Here is a 19,045-nt window from a genome sequence, read left to right on the forward strand (position 1 = left end):
TTTGTGATTTATATCGTTATCGGACGATAGATGTCTTATATCGGGATATGAGATTTTGGTCATATGGCACAGCCCTACAAGTAGCCCAAACACAACCATTGCAAAGAATGAATGTTTGTGTTACTTTTTTAAGTCAAAATAAAAATAAAAATAAAAAAAAATAAAAAAAATAATCTGCATTAATAAACTGACTTATTATATAAAAAAAAAATAATGTACAGACTTTTTTTTGTCACATTGTGCTCACTTTCACACAAGGTACCAACAGCAAAGTGCCTTTGCGATTTATTAAATGAATCCTAGCATTAATTTGGTGAATATGTTGATATCACAATATCAAATATTCACAATCAAATACTCAAATCCCAAACTGTCAGTCTTTGGGGAAAAGATAATTACCCTTCAGCATCACTGTAAGTCTGAAACCGGGGTAACAAATACAGCGTGTGTACCAAAGATTGTCTCAGAAACCTTTTAAATACAATTTATTACTTGTTCTAAAAACTACTGTTGAGTAAACAAATCAGTACCTAACATGTTAACGGTTCAGTGTAGTGCATTGTTATCACCGTGTGTTTCAAAAAAACCCTCAATAAGAAAAAAATGTCTATGCTCTAGTAATGCAAAACAATAATATTTACATCCTATGTAAAAAGTAAAAACAAAATCAGCACTGCTCTTCTCATGAACAAAAAATGACTGTAGTTTACAGCATTTGGAGAGGTAATAGAACTATTAATGAGTATTATGTAATAACGAAGTTGTGGTTACCATCCTAGCTACAGGTCTACAGGTCAGAAACTACTTAATGCCCCTTAACACTGAGATAATAGATCAAACCGTTTCTACAGTACCTTTAGAGATCAATTTATTATTAGCTTTCACCTGCAAATAGCTGCTTTTGTACCAGTGCCTGGTGCAGCTGAGCTCTGCTGTTCCCTAAAGTTTAGGACGTCTTGGTAGTACTATCTCCTGTTGTAGAGGTCTTTGCGTTTTCGCAGTTCCTCCAGCACCCTTGCCCTAAACTGGGTCCAGTCTTCTTCCTGGAATTGCTGGACACCCAGAGCCAGGTGGAGCTCTGCAGAGTGGCTGCGCAGGAAAGGATTGTACTGCTTCTCTTCTCCAATCGTGGAGGGACACTGGAAATAAAGAGCACGTCAAAACGCAGCCCACCTCAAAGGCTCTTGATTGAACAGTGTCAATCATTTGCAGAAAGATTAAAAATAAATAAATCTATCATAGAAGATAAAATAAGTGATTTCTGTTACTCCCTTCCCCATCACAAAACAGACAATGCATTTCTGCAGATGGCATCACCGTGAGTATTAAGAAAACACAGCAGCTAATTTGTTACCAGGATACACTGACGTTAATTTGGCAATAAACCTAAACAAAACAGAGACATATCACAACAGGAAAAGCTCAACCTGGATTCCTAGACATCTGCTTCCTCTTTCCAGCATCACAGCACAAAGGGATGCTTGAATAAAACTCGGTTAATTGTTAATAATGCTTGGTCTGTTCCTACTGTGACAAGCCGAAAACAATCTGTTAAGTCAGACTTTCTATCCCTTACCAATAACAGTTTAAAATCCGCCAATGAGATCTAGAATTAGCAAATGCATCAACCTTAATTTGAAAATCCTAGATGCTTTTCAGGAAAGGTCACCTTTGACTTTGAGGTCAAGGTCTCCAGGATTTAAACCTGTCCAAGAGTTTTAGTAATTGCATGGCATGAAGTTGAGAATCCTAGGTGACTTCCTTCTTGAGTTAATGCGCTCACAAGATTTTTAGAAAACTTGACCTCTGACCTCTGACCTTGAGGTCGAGGTAAATGATGTTCAAACTTGTTAGAGACTTTGAGTAGATGCAACTGTGGTATCGATTTTAAAATCCTACTTTACTTGTTAAGTTCTCGCATTCGCAATCTTGGGTGTCCACGCCGCATGGCATTTAGTTTTTATTCAAAGGACCTGCTTAACCGAGTGAGTCACAGCAGTGCTACAGTTTCTGATACATTTGGTCAAATACAAATGCAGTGTTTCAGAAGTTTAAGTCATCACCTTCAGGCAGCTCTGCTACAAGGAAAACTTTACAGTTTTCATACATGTTTTTTTGGTGTACTATATATCTGATCTTTTTAATAAATAATACTCAAAGATCAAACTCAGGTGACTGATATAAATAAGCAAAAGACTACGTGTGAAACGTGAAAACATGCAGACTGCAGAGGAAATGTTATGGTCATTCAATAAGTTTTGGAGGTGGAAATCATCAACTGGAAGCTCCAATCTTGTGAAACTGCCTTTAGAGGCATGTATTGATAACAGATAAAAAACTAATCTAAATTCAGGATGGGCACTTCACTGAACAGCAAACCTTTGCTCTGCTGCAGACTATATCACAGATGGACTCGACTGAGCCTGGAAGAAGGGAAAGCGAGAGGGCGGCATGCACTCAAGAGTGCTGTCAGCACGAACGCTGTACGCAACTGATAAGCCCTTATTTCAGGTGTTGGACAACATGAATCCTGGGATGGCTCGCTTGAGAGGCATAACAATGGTGATACATCATTCTCACCGTGCACAGCTTCTGGCCTCGCTGCTGCAGCACCCACTGATATTTGTTTTCCCTGGCTGTGTTGTGCGGCTCAACCTCAGCAGCAAACAGCAGGTTGTCCTCTGCATACTCATGACCTGCGGGACAGCCAGTGGACACACAAGAAAAATATCACAGCCACATGTATAACCATACTTAAAAGCCTAAAAAAACCAAAGAATTCCCTATGCAACCCGTTCTTATGGTTTGGCTGTATATATATAAAACACTTTTTTAAAAGCAAAGACATATTAAAACCACAACTTCATCCGCAGCACACAAACATAATTTTTTGACACTGAATCAGACAACTGAAAGGATTCTCCTACCAGGCCATAATAGAGTATCATCAGTCAAGGAGCCAACTGTGTCCAGAGATGACAGCATTGTTGTTGCACTGCCTTCAAACATTCTCCCTAGAAACAATAAAGACAGGTTAACAAAGAGATTCCAATTTCCAAACAGGGTTCCTGAAGCATTCATATGGTCTAATCTTTAGTATTACCAGGATATTTTCATTACTGCTATAGTTAGATTGTCAAATTGGTTAATTGGAAGATAAAAATGTCCAATTTCTCAAAGGTCATGCGGATAACCACTAGCTATTAAGACACTATCTACTGTACAAACTCTGTATAATACTTTCAGCTTCTCTCTTACTTCTCAAAGGGGTCATCACATCAGATGGATCCACACATAGATTTTACCCAAGGCTGGGTTTGTGTCTCCTGCTGATCTCAATATTTTGTGCATAATGAAAATGTATTAACCACTAAATTGCTATACAAAATCTATTGTATATTAAAGAACATGTTAAAAAAAGCCATTGGCATTACAAGGTAACCAAAACAGGCCACTAAATATACAATACTACAATTAAGTATATATTTTAAGTGCTTTTTGACGCAACTGATTAAATTATTTCAAGTCTTATAAAAAAAACTATGTTACATTAAGTTATGCAAAGGAAATCTAATCAGCATTTCCGATGAAATATGAAAAGGTGTAATTTGCATGCAACAGTATTCAGTTAAGATGGTGCTGACTTGCATTAGCAATGTTAAACTTGCTTTTGAATGAGGTAATCGGGTTGTGAACCAAAAATGACAGATGTGAATGCAGAAAAGGCATCAGGTCAAAGATCCTTTTTAAAATTGCACTGATTGAAACACTGATGACAGATAGGTTTCTCGTATATATCACATAGTACAATTAAGTCAAAATCACGCTTCCTTGGTATCACACTTATGCATTTTAGCTGACTTTTAGACTGTGCAATCATCAGGTTCTCAGACTTCAGCAGTTTTACAGTATAGAAAAAAAAAAAAGCCCACAAAAACTCTAAAAACGTCACACCAGTTTTTTTTTTTTAAGTTGCTTTTACTCAAGCATAACATATATTTTGATCAAATTGCCAGGAATAAGAGGGCAATGCGTAGACTTCTGTTAAGGTAACACAACTATAACTACGTGCAGACAAATTGTGCTTGCATGCATAGTCACTCCCTGTAGAGAACAATTTTGAGCCAGTAAAACCCAGAGAACCTGTGTAGAATGATTCCACATCAAACAAACTATTTCATCCTGCATTTTCAGTAACTCTGAAAAAAAACAAAAAGAAGCAAACAGCTAGAATAATTCCTCTTGATCTGGTTTTCTGCATAACTTACCACATCCTGAGAGAAACACCAGGTCACCAGAGAAGAGGCTGGAGGGGGCACCGACCGTTTGACCATCCAAGAGGTAGATCATGTGGCCTACCGTGTGTCCAGGGGTAAAGAGGGCCTTAAAGCGCATACGCCCAACTGTTACCGAGTCATTGTGTGAGAGAGGGCTGGAAAGAAAAATAAGTAATGAAAAAACCTAAACCAAGAAGTGTGGAGTTACTGATTTTTAGTGAAAATTAAAAGATTAAAAATAACTGAAATAGACTTCCATTTCTGACATGTACCAGTTGAGCAAAGGTATCAAAAACGACTACCTTCCCATATTATTTTTACATTATTAGAAAAAAAATGTGAAAAACAAAATCTTTAGTGTGGTGGTTTGGAAGTCCTAAGATAACCCTCCATCCCCTCAGACATAACAGAATAGTCACTCATGCCACGATAATTTAGTGTGAAGTCAGCTGCCACCACTACTGACAGTGGGAACAAAACAGGACTAAGTACAGTAAGAATGATTCAAAGTGAGCCAGTGTGCTATACTGTGCAAGCTGGGACTTACTGCGTGAGGCCAGGAATGTTATCAGCCGCATTTCCATAAACTCGGCATGAGCTGTGCAGCCGTTTCAACCCTTTGTTTCCCCCACTGTGGTCCCTGTACACGGATCACAAAGAAGGTTCACGCAGCAATTTAGACAATATCCACACATTACAGATACAAAACACCTATTTTTTTTAAAAAACACTGTGCTTATTCTAATCAACCTGAACGCAGGACTTTCAAAATGTGGGGAAAACATCTATACATACAAATGCATGGCATTCTTTTAATCTGCAGTACGGCAATAATAAGTCTAACCTCTTGTGTTAGAGATGTGAATCACATTTTTATTTTACTATACCTATTATTATATGATTTTTTAACCTTTTGTGACATGCTGAGTCTTGTATGATTATCACATTAACATATTTTTAGATTTTTTTTGCCTTCAACTGTAAATTATGTCCTCGAAGTTAAACATTTTCAATATCTGTCTTATCCAATAAGATAAAGTTACCTCAGGAATTTTTTTAGCTACAAAAGGAGATGGTAAAGTACATCAAAACTGTCACCAAGACCTACTATAAATGTTACCAGTGTCATATTGAATGGGGTCAAGTTGGCAATGACATCCAATCTGTTCCTAATATTGCAGCAATTTACTGTTATAAATATTCAATAGCCACATTAAACTATTATATTTGCACTGATCAACCTTCCTGTTTTATAGGAATATAACCAGAATACAATGAGCTGGCAGCCCATGAAGTCCCTTCAAGTTGTAATCATTAATAAAGACTCGTTCAGACTGATGGCAAGATGTTGGCAATCTCTCTGCATTTATACATTTACAATCTGTCTCATAGTAATTCCAGTCAATCCAAGCCAGACTGCATCTGTTTGCAGAAAGGTTGCCTCTTATCAGGTGAGATAAGCCCTCTTGTTCACAGTATTTCCAAAATAAAATATCGATAATTGGTGTCCCTGTATCAATATAACATTGCTATGCTAAATATTACAATACTATGCTGTCTTTCCCCCCTACTCCTTTTTTATACATACAAATTACATGAAACTCACCAGTGCTTGTGTGTACATAGTATTGCTTCTAACATTACTCCTTCTGCCTCGAGGACTGCCTGAAATGAATAAAAGAAAATACAAATAAATCGGGTGTTGGTAAAACCTTCAGTCAACACTTCAGATTCATGACACATCACAGCGTTATTATACTTGTGTATTTAATAAGGCAAGATACCATGGATACAAAACACACTCATTCACAACAGCTGGCTACGGACAGTCAACAGCTGCAGCTGAAGTAAAACACATGGTTGTAAGGAAAAATGACAGTGCAGAGATACCAGCTGTAAGAGAGAGAGGCTCCAATGTCAATGAGCCCTACAATTACAATCAAGCTTTCAATACAACTCAATTTTTTTGTTTACACACCTCGTACTTTTATAAATACAGCAATAATTCTATACAGGCTTTCATATATTGTTTGTAACTCACACTATTTATACATTTTAACCCCATCTATGTCCTGTATGTGTTACTAAACTGGCTTTGAACTGAATGACAATCATCACACTTTAATAGTATTATTCCAACTCCCCTAAAAAATATTTCGTTTTCTTAAAGATCTTAATACTAGATATTATACATTTCATATAATAGCTTTAAGGATCAGAGTTGTGGTACATATACAAAATAAAGCTGAACTAGAAGCAAAGCAATCATTTCTCACTAATATCAGGCGATATCTGTCCTGACTTCTCTGCAGCAACATGTTCTGAAGAAAAAACAACTTTTCCCTTGGAACTAACTACACAGTTACTGATTGCTGTTTTCAGCGCAATAGCCTAAATCTATTAACCCATTCAAAGACACATAAGTGACATCAGAGGCACTCACCTGAACTATCTGAGGGTCTGCAGGGTCTACAACGACTGCGATGCTCGAGGCTCTGTCGATGATAAGGTAGCTGTAGTTGTCAGAGAGCACAGAGATAGGAATTATTTTAACACCTGTGGGCAGAGAAAGAAATGACATAATAATTATTCGGGACAACATTAAACATGCACTAATAAAAATATCCATCTTTAATGAAACAAATGCTAGAATTTTGTACTGATAGTAATAACAATTGGTTCTATGGTATGTACAGCGTGTGACAGCAAGGCATTGTTTGGCCCAGTGTCACCAAGTTAAACCAGTAATTGTTGCATATACCATTGAACTCCACGGGATCTGTAGCTGAATGCCCTCCAGGGTAATTTTCACGAGCTTTCCGCATTTGCCGTTTGTAGTACATGTAGCCAAGTCTGGTCTTAGTGTAGAGTGTGTACCTGGGAGACAATTGGAAATGTTATGTCCCAATAGTAAAAGCTGTTAACATTATTAACCTCGCCATGCAGTTACTGTCATTTCTTTGGTTTGTTGAATGAGCACAATTGACGTAACTTCAATGGTTGGTATGCAAACGTCTCTTAAAACAAAGTTGAAGCCACTGCAGCATATGCTGATGAAAAAAATGGCATTATCGCGAGAAGAGCCTCACAGCAGAATACCAACAGCTGTACTTTTCAAATGGTCTTGACTAAATTAAATTACGTGGGATAAATCTATAGCACATAAAAATGGCTAGATGTTGCTAAGCTACGCCAAGAGAATCGCCAAGGAAACGACAGAAATCTCTGTCGCCAAGGAAAGTGGCGCCATACTCACGCTATTCGGAACAAGGGCTTCTCCGTTCGGGCCATTATCTTGCTGAACAGTTTTCTCCAAAACACCTGTCCTGTCCGTCTGTAGCGAAGGCACAAACAAAAACAGATGAAGGATGAAGTGGCTACCAGTGTTATTATCCAGTCAGGAAGCGCCATAGCCTCTGAGCGGAACGTAATGACGTATACAGCGACACGTCACAACAGTCCCCTGGTGACTTTTAGGCTCACTACCGGTGTTGTGCTCACCTGATTTCTCATGTTTACGTTTTCTTTTATGTATTAAAACAGAGTATATTATAATTTTTTCTGTATATTTTCATTATACATTTTTCCCATCACATTTTGCTTAGGTTTAGGCAGCAGAACCACTTGGGAAGTAGTAGTAGTAAATTAAATGAAATTTAAAAAAAGGGTTTTGACAGTCTGTCAGGCAAACTTTAACATGCATATGAACAAGCAAAAATACTGTGTGATTTTGCCTGTTTTATATCCAAATCCACTTTGCTTCAAGAAACACATAAAATGGGAATTTCTGTTTTTAGAATCACATTTCTTTCTGGTGTAAATGTTGAATAATTATCTGTCTGTTGTTATAACCGTATTGTAGGTTAATTGTAATGATTTTTGTAGTACAAGAAAAAATACATTGACATATAATTATGACTTACAATTACCCTTAGACAAAATGCCAAAGCTGACTAGGTATCAAGGAAGCACTGGCATTTAACTAATTGTAGAGGGAGGTACAACCAGTAGTTTGTGTTTTGGTAATATTGGTACTTTTTAACAGGAGGCGACATGAGTAACCAGTCTCATCTTTCTGAGAGTAGCAGTAACAGTGTGAGTTTCAGCCAGCATATCCAGTTACAAAGGATGACATCCTCCTGTTGTGCACGGCTGCAAATCTCCAAGGCAGGACTGAAGGACAGTGAACCCAACTCAGGCGCAAGCCACAAGGTAAGTAACCTTTTCTGCTTTGTTTTCATTTGTTTTCTGGGTGATCAGATCATAACAAACCAAAAGTGGGTCAAAGAGATTACTTGAGTGCAGTGTTGTAGTGTTTTAAAATTTGTATATAATGTATGGCTGGGTTTTAAAAATAACACAGGCTTAATTTCCTGTTCACAATCGGCAGTATGCTTGCTTTTTTCTCTTTTCCTATCTTAAAAATTCTTAAGTACAGTACTAATTTTCACAAGTAATCTGACTAGACTACATACAAAAAGAAAAATGTATGCAGTCTGGCCTTTTCAGACCGGTGAGGTGCTGTAGAGGGATTCGACTGCTCTTACAGGTGCTTTAATAGAATAAATGAAACTGAAGGTGAGCTCAGGATTGCATATTGAAAGAAGAAAAATCATAACTTTAGATGGGGGAACTTTCCTTGGCCTCCAAGTGTCCACATATACTTCATTCTTAAATTAAACAGAATTACAGTCATTGGTTTCTACTCTCATACTTTGCGTGACCCTTCGTATATTTTATCAAGCAATAAATGTGAACACATGGCATGACTGTGCCTTCCAGACACAATAATGTTTAAGTTGTTTCAATGTGTCTTGTGAAACTATATGTTGAATTACAACCAAGAGCTGAGTGAAACTATAATTCAAGCTGGGACATTATCTCATCTTTGTTATTGCAACAGCACCAGACTGCTAGACCTTTTTTCAGCCCTTCAAAATATTGCAGTTTCATTACATGTGGCCCAATTATCCCGAACAAACGTGCGCACTTTAATTTAAAATATTTATAGTAGTCAAATTAATTTTTAATTAGCAAGTGACTCACACTTAAAGTACAAGTGTAAGGAGACCAAGGGTGTCTGCGGTGTTACAGTACATACAGATATACAGCATGATAACAAAATTACATTTTTAATGTTAAATTTCAATGTAATTTATTATTGTGAGTTCCAAGTTTTCAAAAATATGACATGGCTGTCGCTGTAGCAGGGAAAATCTTCCACACATACCCCACATACACATGTACAAAGCCAGAAATATGGAATAATACCTTTATCTAATACAGTTTTTAAACCAAAGAGGGAAAAACAGTGAGCTTTATGCACAGTGAGAGGCTTTTGTACTCAAGAACTGTGCAAAAGTATCAAAATAACACATATGCACACGTTCCTGCTCCTGACTGCCACTTATTTTTCAGCATTTACCTGCCTTCTCTTTTTTATTCCCTCCCTCTTTTCTCCATCGTTCCTTTTCATCTGTTCAGCGTGTCTAACGTTACCTGGTTCGTGTCGCCTGCCTTGCTGAAAGAGACAGACAGAGCGACATGCGCACAGTTTTGCATGTCTTTGATGTGGTAGATTTGCGTGGTTCCTGCGTGGTGCTTGAACCAGCTGAAAGTTCACAGCAAGCCAAAACGTCCCCGAGGCCACCAGGACGTCCTGTAGAGACAGCCTTCCTTATTTTCTTTACAGCCACTGGAAACGAGCCAGACTTTAGAATTCTGTTATTCGGTGCTGATTTCTGAGAATCACATGTGAAACACAGAAAAACAGATAATAATGTTGTGCACAAGGAGGGACTTGTGATCACCCTTTCTGAAACTAGGGTGACCACATAGTTTCCAGGAAATAATACCACAGAATTAAGCAATGCAACATACTGTGATTTACGATGTAATATAGTAGGAAGATTTTATTTTGTAATTGTGAAAATGGAAAGTCAGCAATAACTAGTGGATAGTGAAAAGATGTAAGTCTGACATAGCTTTGTACCACTCATCCTGTCTTTAGGGTAGTCCAGAAAAATGATGACATCTAAAATTGACAGTCCTCCCCCCTACGAGGAAGCACTGCATCATCCTAAGTGTGATAACTTCCCCTACCAGCCACAGCATGGCTCTCCTCTTCCCCCACCTCCATCTTACAGTCCCAGTCCTGGCTACTGGGGCCAAGGGGGTGTCTACCCGCCGATCAGCATGTGTCAAGGCCCTGGCCTTCCTCCATCTGGGATGCCCACCACAATACCGACTCTGTCTGCTGGACTGCCTGCCTCCAACCCAGGTTCTTAGCGAGTGGCACAGTCTTGAAGTAATCACACCCTGCAATATATTTAGATTAGGTGTAACAAGGATAAATTACCACTTGGCTCTTCCAAATTCTGCAGGAGAGATGGAGGATTTTCTCAGCACCCAGTGGGAAAGCACATCTGTTCGGCACGCCTTCATCAGAAAAGTAAGAGTTTGTAACTGTGTGTTTTAACTTGCTCTTTGTGCCAGTGACAATCCTGCTGCTCTGATCTTTCTTTTTTTCTTTTTTTTTGGACAGGTTTACTTAATTTTATCAGCACAGCTTGCTGTCACCTTCTCAGTTGTTGCTGTCTTTACGTTTGTGTAAGTTTCCCCATTTGTACATCCATCCACTGATGAATGTATCTGGTGAAGGGTAAGAAACACAGTCTGCCCTTTGGTGATGCCATGTATCTGCTTTCACAGTGACCCAGTGAGGATGTTTGTCATCAGTTACCCTGGCATCTACTGGGCATCTTTGTGAGTTACTTTTAAGAAACAGCCGCACAGTTTTAGTGCAATTACATCAATTGATAAAAAAAAACACACATGTGAAGAATATGATGTATGTAATAATAATCACAGTGGTGAATCTCTCCGTAGTGTGGTTTACTTTGTGGTTTACTGCATTCTCATCTGCTGCAAAGAGCCGAGGTAAGCAAGGCCAAATAAGTTGGAAAAATTAAGTTGTTTTATTATTGCTATTATTATGGTGTATTAAAATTTTCATAAACAGTGATGTTTGTGGTTTCTGTACTTTTTAGGAGGCGTTTTCCATGGAATCTTGTGCTGCTTGGAGTATTTGTAAGTGTTGTTTATTAGACTAAGGGTCAGACATTGACACTAGTAATGCCACAGCAGATATATATGTGCAGAACTAACATAGTGTGAGGTGCTGAAGACTGAAAAAGTAAAGTCAGTAGAAAAAAGACATCTCTAAAAAGTGCTAAAACTCACTCTGACATTTAAGACGCATTGTATTCATGTTTGATCTTGCAGACTCTTGCCTTGTCTTACATGGCCGGAGCAGTTTCAAGGTTTGTTTATTGGCTTTATTCAGGCAACAGCTCAAAACAGCACATTTTGATCCTGATGGTATATATGTGCCTTTTTTTTTGTTTCGTTTTAATTGCTACATGTATCCTTTACAGCTATTATGGAACCAAAGCAGTGTTTATCGCCATGGGAGTAACAGCATTAGTCTGTATAGCTGTGACAGTCTTCTGCTTCCAAACTAAGGTACACGGAGATGTAAACTGTCTCGCTGTAGCTCAGTAGCCTGTGGCTTGTCAGAGGATGTCTTTGTTGTCGGTGTAAAAGAACTCCTTTGTCTTGCATTACAATGGGGGCACTGAAATCCTTTAAATATTTATAACATTTTGGGATAAGATGCGAATCCAACTTCTCTGTCTGATGCAACTCGAGATACACAAGTTACATTTTTGGCTTCTACAAGACACGTTTCACACACGCACACACATATATTTCTCTTTCACCTTATTCTGATCCTCTTTCACAATAGTCTCACTGCTCTTTCATGTAGCTTGAAGCATATCAGCTTCACTTTCATCCCCTTAATGACTTGTTTCTCATCACAGGTGGACTTCACCTCCTGCGGGGGATTCCTCTGCATTGCGGCCGTTCTGCTCATGATCATTGGGATTGTTACAGCCATCGTCCTCTCCTTCCAATATGTGAGCCTGCTCTGGTCAAGTCATTTAATTTATTCTGTCTACTCGTGTTTCTCTGCGTGAGGAACAGCAGCTCCCAAGGGTGTATCTGTGTGACTGATTTCACATTCAGGAGCCTTTCTTATGTCACTCAACAGGTCCCCTGGCTGCATATGCTCTACGCTGCAATTGGAGCCATCGTTTACACTCTGGTGAGTCCACACTCACACAAAATTAGACCGAGTATTTCTTCTTGGTATTATGAGTCTGTTGTTGAAAAGCAAGCGAGACATTAGCAGTCCTTACACCCCCAATACATAGCTATTTAGGAGCCCTAAATAATGTGGTGATAATCTACTATTCATCATCGTATTTGTCTTGATTTTGATTGGTCTATCAAATAAAAAAACAAGAAGGGAACACTCAATCTTCAGTTTAACACAAAGTCTGTTAACTTCAGAGATATCAGGATGTCCAGATAGAAAGCATAAACTATTGTGAATCCAATAAAAAAGTGATAACAGTTGCACTGGAAAGGCAACAACAAGACAACCTCCAGAAAGGGAAGGTTTTTTGATGGATTTTTCTCTAGTTTTGCTTTTTGCTGGGTCCTTTTTGCTACTTGGTAGCATGAGACAGCACCTGCAGCCTCCACAGGTTGCTCAGCTCCATCAGTAAGGCACAGATTTGCCATGTCGACAGGCCCGTTACACGAGCAGCACTGCCAGAGCCCTAAAAAGTGACCTCAATCAGGTTATTTGTGCATGTTTACAACCAAAATGTCATCAAGAGACTCCTTGAGCATGACATGAAGGCTCAGTGTTCCTAGGTGGGTTCTGTGGTCAGAAACCAGCATTGTGTAACTCAGCTGGCAGGTTCACCACTAACACAGTGTTCTTTTCACGGATGATGTTGCAAGAAGCTAACATTTATTACGGTGTCTCCTCTCCATTTCACCTCTGTCACATGCTTTCTTTAGTAAAGGAGGTAAAATCACAGTTTTCCCTAATCGAACAGACGGATATTCCTGAAGTTCCAACTATGATGTTCAAGTGTTCCTTTAATTTTTTGCGCAGTGTATAAAGTGAATTGGGCTTTTTTTTTGGGACATTTTATCATTTCCTGTTACAAACATGATTTCCACATTCATTGTCCCAATAGGTCTTTTAAACAGGTAATCTCACTGTATACATGTTATAGCACTGTTTAATGTGGTTTTCCCATAATGCTGGGGATTGTCTGACCTTTGCTTTTGTACCATTATATTCAAAATATAATTTACCCAAACTTTTTACCTTAGCCTTTGCTTACCATTCCTGTCAGTCTCAGCTATAGTTGAAATTTTGTGTTAATGAGTAAATATTAACACAGCAACACACGAAAAGGGTTAAACTAAACGCACCACCACATGGTAAGGACAGAATCACAAAGCTATTAGTACAGTTGTAGCCTCACATGATACAGGATGTAAATTTTCTTGTTGGTCATAGTGAGTGACACGTAACAGTCCAAAAACCAAAAGTTTTAATTAATGGTCACAAACATGACAAAAGGCTAGAAATGTTGCAGCATTTTTCCTTGTATTCATGTTTTTATGTCAATTTCCTCTTTCCTTTTCTTCCTTATATTAGTTTTTAGTGTACAACACCCAACTTCTTATCGGAAATCGGGAGTTGGCCATCAGCCCAGAGGAGTACGTCTATGGAGCGCTTTCTCTTTATGTTGATATTGTTCACATCTTCCTCTTCATCCTTCAAGTCAGCGGAGCTGCGACTGAATGAGCCAGCGGTTGGAGTTTGTATATTGTATTTGCTGGCAGACACACAGCAAACTGTCAGAAAGATTATTACTTTATTATTATTATTATTTTTTCTACATCAGTAACACTCGAGCACTTTGTTTGTTGGGCTGTATGTAGCAGGACTGCAGCCGCAAAGCTTACACTTAGCCCGTGTAAAGGAAGAGAGCTGCTTAAGCTTTGCACATTTGTATAGCTGCATTTTAATATTTATGTGCACGTTAAGGAGTGTAGTACTCTCAACTATTACTTCGATCAAACCTCCTCATTAACAAAGTGTTTCTGCCTCCAAAAAAGGGAACAAAGCCATTTATAGATCAACACATTTGTTTTTATTATTGTCAGTGCTTAGACTTACAAAACATGTGTAGTTGGAGGCATACTGCTGGACACCACAATCATTAGTCAAACATCTGTGCTGGTAGTAAGACGGTCTAAGATCTGTTTGTTATGTACTTTTCATTTTTCCAAAGAGAAAACCCAGAGAACACTGACTCACCGATTAAAAAAAAAAAAAAAAGAGTTGTCTTCTTGAATCACTGGCCATTTCCTTTGTTCTCTTTAATGTTTCTGTTATTTGTTGTTGTTAGAAAACGATGCACACCGATCAATAAATCATACCTTACTGTTATAACTGCTTCCTTCATGTCGGTGGTTAATTACAGTAACACGTTAAGAGTTCTAGGGTGGCATTAGCTCCTATAAATGTTCTCCCTTCCTTGATTGTGGATTAGTATTGTTTCCCGTCACCAGTATTTATGTGTCGTCCACACCAGAAGGTTTAAGGTGTCAGGCGCTTGGGGTCACGTGGGAACATGGAGGTCTGCCGAACGTTGTGGAGACCCAGGTAGAGCATGCAGACTCTCTCCAGGCCTGTGAAGGATGACATCTTTATCAGTTTTTTATTCTTACAAAAAAACAAAAACCATTCCTGTAGTTCCCCCGACAAAACATATTTCTTACCAATGCCTCCGCCGCCATGTGGGGGAGCTCCATACCGGAAGGAGTCGATGTATGCCTTGATCTTCTCCAGATCTGTACAACAAACAAAGGAGAGGCACAAAAATTTTCTAGTGTTGTTCCGCTGATTGCCAACAGAGGGAGACAAATCATTTGAATTTCACTCAATGCTCCTCAAAAAGAAATGGAAACATCTCTTTTTCTTACCGATCTGATGGTGGATGGCTCTTTCTGTCAGCAGCTGAGCATCGTGGACTCTCTGAGCTCCGGAGAGAATCTCTTCTCCTCTCATGAACATGTCATAAGAATTGGAGTATTTCTAGACAAAAATAAAACAAACTCAGAAATCAGGTTTTTCTCACATGTGATGATGACAGGAGGGGGTTAAAAAAAAAGAAAAGAAAAGAAAATTAAAGTCAACCAGACAAGGTAACGCTGGCACAAAACTTGGGTAACAACAATGATTATGACAGGAAGAGAATGAAATGAAACCGTATTCATTTTTTAAAGCCAAATATTAACAGAAATATCAGTCTGGCAATTGAAATTCACACAGGTAGCATAAAGAATGTAGTAAACTGGCAATTTTGTGGCATCGCTCATGGATGCTGATGTTTTTTCTTGACTTGTCGGGACAATGAAAAAAAAAAAAAAGCATTACGTTGCCCACAGGAGCCACAGTGCAAATTTGAGAGGCTGGTGTGTTTGGTATGTTTGATGTGTGAGTGAAAGACTTACAGGGTTGCTTGGATCAGGCATTGTGTAAAACGGTCTAACAGCCAGCGGGTACTTATCAAGCACATAGAAGTCAGTATCATACTGTGGAGAGGGGGGGAAAAAAGAGGAGTGAGAGTCAATAACTGCATACAAAAGGATTAATAGAGACATACACGTATCCTTTTCTTTATTTATGTGATGCAACTGTGAGCTTGAATATTAAAATACTTCTCCAGGATACTGTAGAGTCTTTATCTTACAGCATAAAGCAGCTTTTACTGAAGGAGGTCGTCTGAAGAAGACTAACGGCTCATATATACAAATTCTGGAGTTCTAATATCCAAAATGGCTTTTTACTACTTTTAAAAATCACTCGTGTTTTTATCTGACCTTCATACATAAAGGCTACGTGATCCATTGTTGGATCATGTCACATTCATAATTTTGACATTCAATGAGTAAATCACATTTGAAAACAAACCTTTTCCTTGACGAGGCGGCCAAGCAGCTTCTCATTGGGTGTACTACAAAACAGCAAAAATACATTGAGTTTAATAAAGACAGACACATCTCACATTGTTAAAATATTACTTAAACTGATTGTAATCAGTGAATCATCTACAGTTATTATTTCTCAGACTGTTTTTTTAACGTCACTGCTCCAACTGTACTGCAGATTACAGCTTTGATCACAAGGATTACTTAAATGCTGAGTTACTGATGTGATCTTTCACATCCTCACTTTGAGCACATGTTACAATTTACTTCTGCTTTTATCAAAAGAAATCATCTGACAAGATGAGTTGGCTGTGGGGGAAAGGCTGTGTGATGTATTCTAACCTGAGGTCATCCTCGTCACCCATTTCGACCCCGGCCTCACGCAGCATGGCCACAGCCTCGGTGTACTCCAGTCTAAGAGTCGGCTCCAGGAATTTGAAAGGCTCACTTGGGAACTGCTTATTCACCGTCTGGATCTCTGTCTGGAAGCTGACGCAGAGGCACATGCATTGAGTTTCCAGAGTGTTGAGAGGACATGACACTGACTTTAATTCATTTTCCTGGGAAATTTCCCCAAACCACTAATTTTTTTAACCCAAACATAAAACTTCACATACACCAATAGTTTTCCCAATCATGATTGGAGTATGTAATGGTGATTTATATCTATGTAAAAATACTTGTTACACGTGTTACTGTGAAAAAGGGTCATGTCGCCCCTGATTTCTTCATATTTTGCTTCCAAGGAGACATGCTGTCTTAAAAAGCTTTAAAGTGGTATTGGGTAATAGTTCTCCGGTTTTCTGAACCACTTTCAAAGTTTTTCTGTGGACATTGATGGTTTGTTCTCTCATTTTATGTCCAGTGGTTGTATCTGGACTTAAAATGACTGACCCGTGAATAAAACACTGACCCATAAATAATTAATGCACAAAAAGCCTCCCAACTCAAAGGGCAAACCAGTGTTGTGTCTAAACATAACAGACAACTTAGCAAAGAACCAATCTAAATTGTATCTTTGTGCACTTTGTTAGCCTGATGCAACCCCCCCCCCCCATTTTTTCCACTGTCTTTAGTTTAATCTACAAAAAATGACAATGATAACACAGTTTGATGGGCATAAAAAGGATAATTTTGCACTAAAAAGGTGATTCCCAAAAGGCTATTAGCCAAAAAACTTGGCATAACTTGGCACGGTGTGGAGTACGCACCTAAAAAAAATGCAGTAAAATAGACAAGTGGAGGACAAATGAAGAAGTAGCAGGCCTAAAATTCTACATGAAAAGCATCTGAAAGTCATACCCTTAATAAACAATTCAGCTAAGAAGTGAAACAGGGCCTGAGAAGTGCATTTTTCTGGAGCCTCATCAGAAAAGATCTCAAGAAGCCATTTTAAAGGAGGGGAATTTGTGATAAAAGGCCAAACTACACAAGGAATGAACTGAAACTCATCGGCTACAGGTCCGATGGACTGATGAATACATAAATTTGAAATTCGTGGCTCAAATTATTGTCAGTACACATGGTGGATGTCACAAGAGATGCCCCTTTTTCTAAAAACAAAAAAAGAAATGAGGGGTGATGCAAGACTTCTGCACAGTACTGCACGTACCGGTACACAAACAAAAACTACAATCTACCATCGAAGGACTCACAATTCTGTCCAGATAGAGACAAATACCAGACTAATTGTTCACATAATGGTCACAACCCACATTTGACTCTATTTTCTTGGCCAAGCTGTCCTAATGCCTTTCACTAATTTCTGATTCTTTTATATCACAATTAGAAACATTATGACACCAAAAAGAGATTTTTAACAACTAAATTATATTTTTTAAAGACACCTAACAAATTTCACTTGTATTTACTGTGAAATTAAAAGGAGATGCCAAACAGAGCATGGAAAGGATAAAGTCATCTGTGCTTCATGTGTTAAAACAGAAGTACAAAACGCATGCAAAACACTTTCACACGTCAAGAGAAACAGTCTGGAAAGTCATGAGAACAAAGGGCAAAAAGTCAAATGGGCCTGAGAAAGAGGAACAGTGGTCACAACCTGAAACTAACTAACGTCACAGACATTAAAAAGGGAATTCAAATTAAGCTAGTTGACACCTTACTCAGTGTTCCACTGATTTAACATGGTTCCTCTGGGGATTTACTTTATAATAAAAGACTTGTAATCACAGAATAAAGCATGAAGCACTGCAAACCCCCTTCTGAGTTTTCACTGTAATAAATACGTCCAAAAACCACTGACATTCACAGACGTATGTCGTCAGAAACGTTACAGTTTCCACACAGAAAGAGTTTCGCCCAGTATTCCTCTTTTATTTTAACCTTTGATGTTGAAGCTCTTAATGCCTACTGTACCGAGTTCCACCACACGGAGGCAATAAAACCACATCCTATCGTCATCTTGCTGGCAGTTCACTAAACAGTTGGAGTGGAAATTGCTGACATTCATCTAAGCAGACAGCCATATGTGATGACATTTAATTAATCTAGATTTAGCAGTTACATAGTTTTACTTAGACGTACACACTTTGACATTTTGCTGGCTGTAAAACTAAATAATTCAGCTGAGTGTGTTGCAGAAGTTGGTCTGCAACACACCAACAGTTTTAGGTTCATCTTTTACCTTAACTCAATAAATGTGTATCTTACTTGTCTCTCAAGCCCTTGAAGATCTGCACCATGGTGTCAGTGATAGAGTCGATCACTTCGTGGTAATGGTAGTTGAAGGCCATCTCAATATCCAGACCCACAAACTCGGTCAGGTGACGGTGCGTGTTGGAGTCTTCCGCCCTGAAAACTGAAATGACGCTGATTTAATA

General features: G+C 38.6%; 3 protein-coding genes across 4 annotated transcripts in view; 1 reads left to right on the forward strand and 2 right to left on the reverse strand.

The window, feature by feature from the left end:
• Nucleotides 1–780: 780 nt before the first annotated feature.
• Nucleotides 781–7,688, reverse strand: pnkd (PNKD metallo-beta-lactamase domain containing). The gene is made up of 9 exons (XM_085374700.1): nt 7,534–7,688; nt 7,039–7,154; nt 6,721–6,833; nt 5,884–5,942; nt 4,825–4,917; nt 4,269–4,432; nt 2,928–3,014; nt 2,581–2,696; nt 781–1,139 (listed from the first exon to the last, which is right to left on the reverse strand). Exons 1-9 carry the CDS (start codon nt 7,686–7,688, stop codon nt 966–968), a joined length of 1,077 nt encoding a protein of 358 aa, XP_085230826.1. The 3' UTR covers nt 781–965.
• Nucleotides 7,689–10,304: 2,616 nt separating this feature from the next.
• Nucleotides 10,305–14,013, forward strand: LOC146616453 (protein lifeguard 3-like). Of its 2 annotated transcripts, XM_085374486.1 has the most exons (11): nt 10,305–10,557; nt 10,661–10,728; nt 10,822–10,886; nt 10,989–11,042; nt 11,166–11,216; nt 11,327–11,366; nt 11,562–11,599; nt 11,714–11,801; nt 12,161–12,256; nt 12,391–12,444; nt 13,864–14,013. In XM_085374486.1, the coding sequence occupies exons 1-11, from the start codon at nt 10,305–10,307 to the stop codon at nt 14,011–14,013; spliced, it is 957 nt and encodes a 318-aa protein (XP_085230612.1). The 2 variants fall into 2 exon arrangements, with proteins under 2 accessions (XP_085230612.1, XP_085230611.1); XM_085374485.1 differs by having other exon boundaries at nt 10,390–10,728.
• A 363-nt stretch (nt 14,014–14,376) lies between these two features.
• The window catches only part of dars1 (aspartyl-tRNA synthetase 1), a 31,162-nt gene continuing 26,493 nt past the window's right edge, over nt 14,377–19,045 (reverse strand). Inside the window, exons 12-18 of the mRNA XM_085374207.1 lie at nt 18,876–19,023; nt 16,548–16,694; nt 16,189–16,231; nt 15,729–15,809; nt 15,198–15,309; nt 14,994–15,065; nt 14,377–14,903 (exon numbers count right to left, since the gene is read on the reverse strand). Coding sequence (XP_085230333.1) covers nt 14,812–14,903; nt 14,994–15,065; nt 15,198–15,309; nt 15,729–15,809; nt 16,189–16,231; nt 16,548–16,694; nt 18,876–19,023 — 695 coding nt within the window. The 3' untranslated portion in view covers nt 14,377–14,811. The remainder of the gene's footprint in view (nt 14,904–14,993; nt 15,066–15,197; nt 15,310–15,728; nt 15,810–16,188; nt 16,232–16,547; nt 16,695–18,875; nt 19,024–19,045) is intronic.

Source organism: Diplotaxodon limnothrissa, linkage group LG16, assembly GCF_057381915.1.
Source record: "Diplotaxodon limnothrissa isolate DT_005_m linkage group LG16, D_limnothrissa_male_GT1.1, whole genome shotgun sequence".
Classification (NCBI taxonomy): domain Eukaryota; kingdom Metazoa; phylum Chordata; class Actinopteri; order Cichliformes; family Cichlidae; genus Diplotaxodon; species Diplotaxodon limnothrissa.

Excerpts from the sequence above, each read along its gene's own strand:
- pnkd (XM_085374700.1), bottom strand. The coding sequence starts at position 7,688 with ATGGCGCTTCCTGACTGGATAATAACACTGGTAGCCACTTCATCCTTC. Across the intron at positions 7,155-7,533 it reads AAGCCCTTGTTCCGAATAGC|GTACACACTCTACACTAAGA; the intron begins GTGAGTATGGCG and ends ATTGTCTCCCAG. Across the intron at positions 2,697-2,927 it reads TGATACTCTATTATGGCCTG|GTCATGAGTATGCAGAGGAC; the intron begins GTAGGAGAATCC and ends GCTGTCCCGCAG.
- LOC146616453 (XM_085374485.1), top strand. The coding sequence starts at position 10,390 with ATGGCTCTCCTCTTCCCCCACCTCCATCTTACAGTCCCAGTCCTGGCT. Across the intron at positions 10,887-10,988 it reads GTTGCTGTCTTTACGTTTGT|TGACCCAGTGAGGATGTTTG; the intron begins GTAAGTTTCCCC and ends CTGCTTTCACAG. Across the intron at positions 12,257-12,390 it reads TCGTCCTCTCCTTCCAATAT|GTCCCCTGGCTGCATATGCT; the intron begins GTGAGCCTGCTC and ends GTCACTCAACAG.